The sequence below is a fragment of the Vanessa tameamea genome, chromosome 17 (assembly GCF_037043105.1).
Source record: "Vanessa tameamea isolate UH-Manoa-2023 chromosome 17, ilVanTame1 primary haplotype, whole genome shotgun sequence".
Classification (NCBI taxonomy): Eukaryota; Metazoa; Arthropoda; class Insecta; order Lepidoptera; family Nymphalidae; genus Vanessa; species Vanessa tameamea.
Window position 1 is genome coordinate 5,500,501 of NC_087325.1, and position 3,996 is coordinate 5,504,496.

The following is a 3,996-nucleotide window of genomic DNA, read 5'->3' on the forward strand; positions in this document are numbered from 1 at the left end:
ACTAAGGTAATAAATTCTCATATAAGGTATTAAAGTCAGCAAAATATTTGTGTATTTTTTTGGTTTATGTTAAAGTTAGAATGATTGCAATCATTTATATTTGATGAAAAATGAAATTTAACTTTAAAATTAAAAATGAGAAATATACTAATAATAACAGCTGGCTAATGCAAATTATTTTGATAATAATTTTAATGAGTTAGGCTGTAAAATAAAACAAAATAAGTGTTTATAAACATTTATTACTTATTTTACTTTTTGCTGTTAAGGATTATACCATCGTATTTCTGTTGGAACCACTTCATGGCATCTTCCTTAGTCAAACGATGGGGGAACCCAACCTTGCCAGTCTTACGTCTTCTGTGTGCTACATTGAATCCTAGAAAAAAAACAAACATTATGTTAGAAATATTCATTATTTTAATTTATAATACACATCTCAAAAATATATGAAAATAATTTGGAAGTATGTGAATGAGCACAGAATAACTAGATTTTGATACATAACATCTGCTTGACAACTTGCTTGATGCGAGACAAAAATAGTCACCATTGATGACCCTGTCTTAGCATGCTCTTAAATACTAAAGGCATCATACTATTTTATTGTTCCTTAGCACTATAGAGAACAATTACAAAATAATTCTCCTGTTGAGTTAAGTTTGTTTTGGCACATAATTTACAGAGTAATGAATAATTAATCATTACTCTTGAACATATGTGCTGATTTGTAACCTTAAGTAAAAAGTTTATATTTTTGAAAACTTTTGTATCAAAAATTAAACAGTCAAATCAAATAGTTAGACATAGTCCTAAAAAGTGTGTAGTTAATTTTTTTTAATCTGATGGATCAGAATCCTGTGTATCTATATGTATCTATGGAAGAATTTTTTGAAAGAAACTATTATAATATAAGCAATACATATATACTTTTATAAAATAGGTTCCAGTAGTTAAGACATTATCTTATACCTGTCTATTTCTGACCACCAAAATAATAGTTATTAAAGTGAATTTTTTATACATTTAATATTAATAAAACATAATCAGAATTGTTACATAAAAAGTAATTAAATGTATGAATTTAAGGTCATATTTCCTATGAGATGCTGTTCTATATGGATCAGAGTGTTGGGCTATAAAAGGGATGACTGAAAGACAATTGCATGTAGCGGAGATGAGAATGCTGAGCGGAATGTGTGATGTTACGCGAATGGATAGAGTAAGGAGTGAGTACATAAGAGGAAGTTTGAAAGTGGGACCGGTAACCGAAAAGCTATCTGGAAACCGGCTGTCTTGGACCGAAGAATGTGGACCATGTTGTGAGAAAGATTTTGAGAATGGATGTGGATGGATATAGAGGTAGGGGATGACGCAATAAACGATGGATGGATTGTGTGAAAGATGATATGGTTAGAAAGAATGTTACTTGTGAGATGATGTCTGACAAAGAAGTATGGAAGAAAAATACATGCTGCGCCAACCCCAAGTAAAATTGGGATAAGGGCAGGAGGATGATGATTTCCTATGATGTCAGTGCCAATAATCAGTAAACTGATATATGGGTTCCTATTATATGTTAATTTTATTAAATTATTGAAAAATTAACCAAACAATTTCTGTAAAATGTATTTACATTGGTGACAAAGAATTAATTTTGATTGCACATTCTGAATGTCAATGGGCTCTATTCCTACGATACAAATAGGAAACACTTTGTTTAATAATGTAATTCAAACAATAATCGTATGAAGTAAAAACTCACCTGGTCTTCCAAGAACGACGTAGAAGTCGAGACCATAGATACCAATAGAAGGATCATACTTGATACCCAAGTCAATGTGCTCCTGAATACCGAAACCAAAGTTACCCGTCGCTGAGAAGTTGTCGCGTCTCAACTCGTATTCCCTGACCTAAGAGAAAATAAATCAGTTTCTTATATTTATTCATATAAAAATAATTTTAGAAAAGAATTACATTTTGAGTAGGCATTTGTTATTTCACTGAGTAATCTGAACAGTAGAGAATTAGTGTCCAGAAGTTGCAATAGGAAATATTACTATTGCATGAATTTACAAAGAAAACACTATCAAAGATGTCTCTTGAACAATTCATGCATTTATTTAGCTATACTTAATATTTGATGATTGATTCTAATGACCTTATACAATTACACCATTTAAACAGACAGCAATGGAGCCAAGTTTATTAATGCTTGATTGTAGTCTAAGAAATATTTGAAAACAAAATAAATAAAATAAGCTGATGATTACTCATTTCAATTTAAACCAAGAAAAGATATATGAAAGTCATACTTTTAATCCTCTTTCAAGGATCTCCTCGGCCTTAGCACCACGGACAGTGCAGTGAACTGCAATTTTTTCATTACGACGGATACCAAAAGATCTGACAGTGTAACGGGCCTTGGAGAAAACGGGCTGTTGACCAGTTAACTGTTCCAACACCTGAAATAAAGTGGGAAATATAATTAAATTCCGTGCATCTTTAACTTTTGTAACTAAAACTTTATAAAATAAAATTTATGTTTTTTGTCATATTTGAAAATAATTTTAAATTTGTTTAAGAATATTTTTTTGATCAATGTTCTTTCTGTAAGTATTTTAGGTAGTAAAGTGTGAAGTACCTAAAAGTTGCAATTTGAAATAAATAATGTTGCATGAAAATATAATGACAACACAATTATATGTTTCTGTAATTTTTCATGCCAAATTTGCTTGTGACTGTGTTTAATATATGGAGCAATTCTTTGGATATATTCTGATAAAAACATTAACCATTAAAAAGTGTGAATTAAATTCAAGCAATAACTAATTGAAAAGTTTAAGGTTATCCTAATGAACTAGATCTCTATAACACATTCACAAAGAATGTAGTTGGAATAATAATTAAATAAACAATATACATACCTTAGCAGCACGTGTCAGTCTGTCACCAGATTCACCAACACAGATGTTCAAACAGAGTTTTCTTATGTGCAGATTCCGCATAACATTTTTAGAGTTGTCTTTCGGAATCTTTTTCTCCTTCTTATCCTTTTTAAGGGCAGGATTTGCAGGCGGTGGTACACGCTGAAAACCATATTTCCAATTACGATTATCACTTAAAACTCAAATACAAAATTAACACAATCTACTGTTCAAGAGCGACTAGGTTAGGTCACAATATAAAGGTTTTAACTCGCGAAATCTTCAAAATAACCCTGAATTATAAAATTAAAGGCAATATTAATAATAAATATTGGATATTGAACATATTAACTACATAAAATTCACTGATTAAAATAGATAACATTAGCGGATTAATTCAAAACACCTACCGCCATGATTACAAATTTTTGAAAGAAGTTCGAAACGTCAAAGTTTACTACCATAGACTATACATCCACATGCCAGAGACATTCTTATTTTTTAATATATAGGCGAAAGTATTGTATTGTTCATTTGATTGTTGTAGTGCTTTCGTCAATATTCTACTGATTATCATTATTTAATTAAAATGTTATAAGATACATATATATATATATATATATAAATTTTAGGAATAATTCCTGTTAATGATAACAATTTCAGCTTCAATTTCTAGTCGTAAATCATGATCTGAAAATAAACAATAAAATTGAATTAATGAATCATTATCATATTTAGATGTGAAAAAACTGTTGAAGATTTATATATATATTGTAGTTTTTTTTATTTTCATTGTTTTATGTTTCCTTTTAAGAATTTATAAATGATAGTTATTCAAATTCATTAATAAAAAGAAGAGAGAGAGAAAAGTAAATACATTCCCGAGGGAATAAAAACGGGATATGCAATACCCCGTTTCAATCCTTGCTTTTTTTTCAATTAACTGATTGAGATATTGTCCCAATATATTAAATACTAATATAATGGTACTTGGCTTGGTAGACAAGCAAATGAGTTAGACATTTACATTATTACATTTGGCTTAGACACATTGACACATTGATTTTAT

General features: G+C 29.4%; 1 protein-coding gene across 1 annotated transcript; it reads right to left on the minus strand.

Moving 5' to 3' along the window:
* Positions 1–226: 226 nt before the first annotated feature.
* LOC113400280 (large ribosomal subunit protein uL5) lies at positions 227–3,425 on the minus strand. Its single transcript, XM_026639801.2, has 5 exons — positions 3,338–3,425; positions 2,928–3,089; positions 2,316–2,465; positions 1,766–1,913; positions 227–379 (listed from the first exon to the last, which is right to left on the minus strand). The coding sequence occupies exons 1-5, from the start codon at positions 3,389–3,391 to the stop codon at positions 252–254; spliced, it is 642 nt and encodes a 213-aa protein (XP_026495586.1). The 5' UTR covers positions 3,392–3,425; the 3' UTR covers positions 227–251.
* Positions 3,426–3,996: the final 571 nt, after the last annotated feature.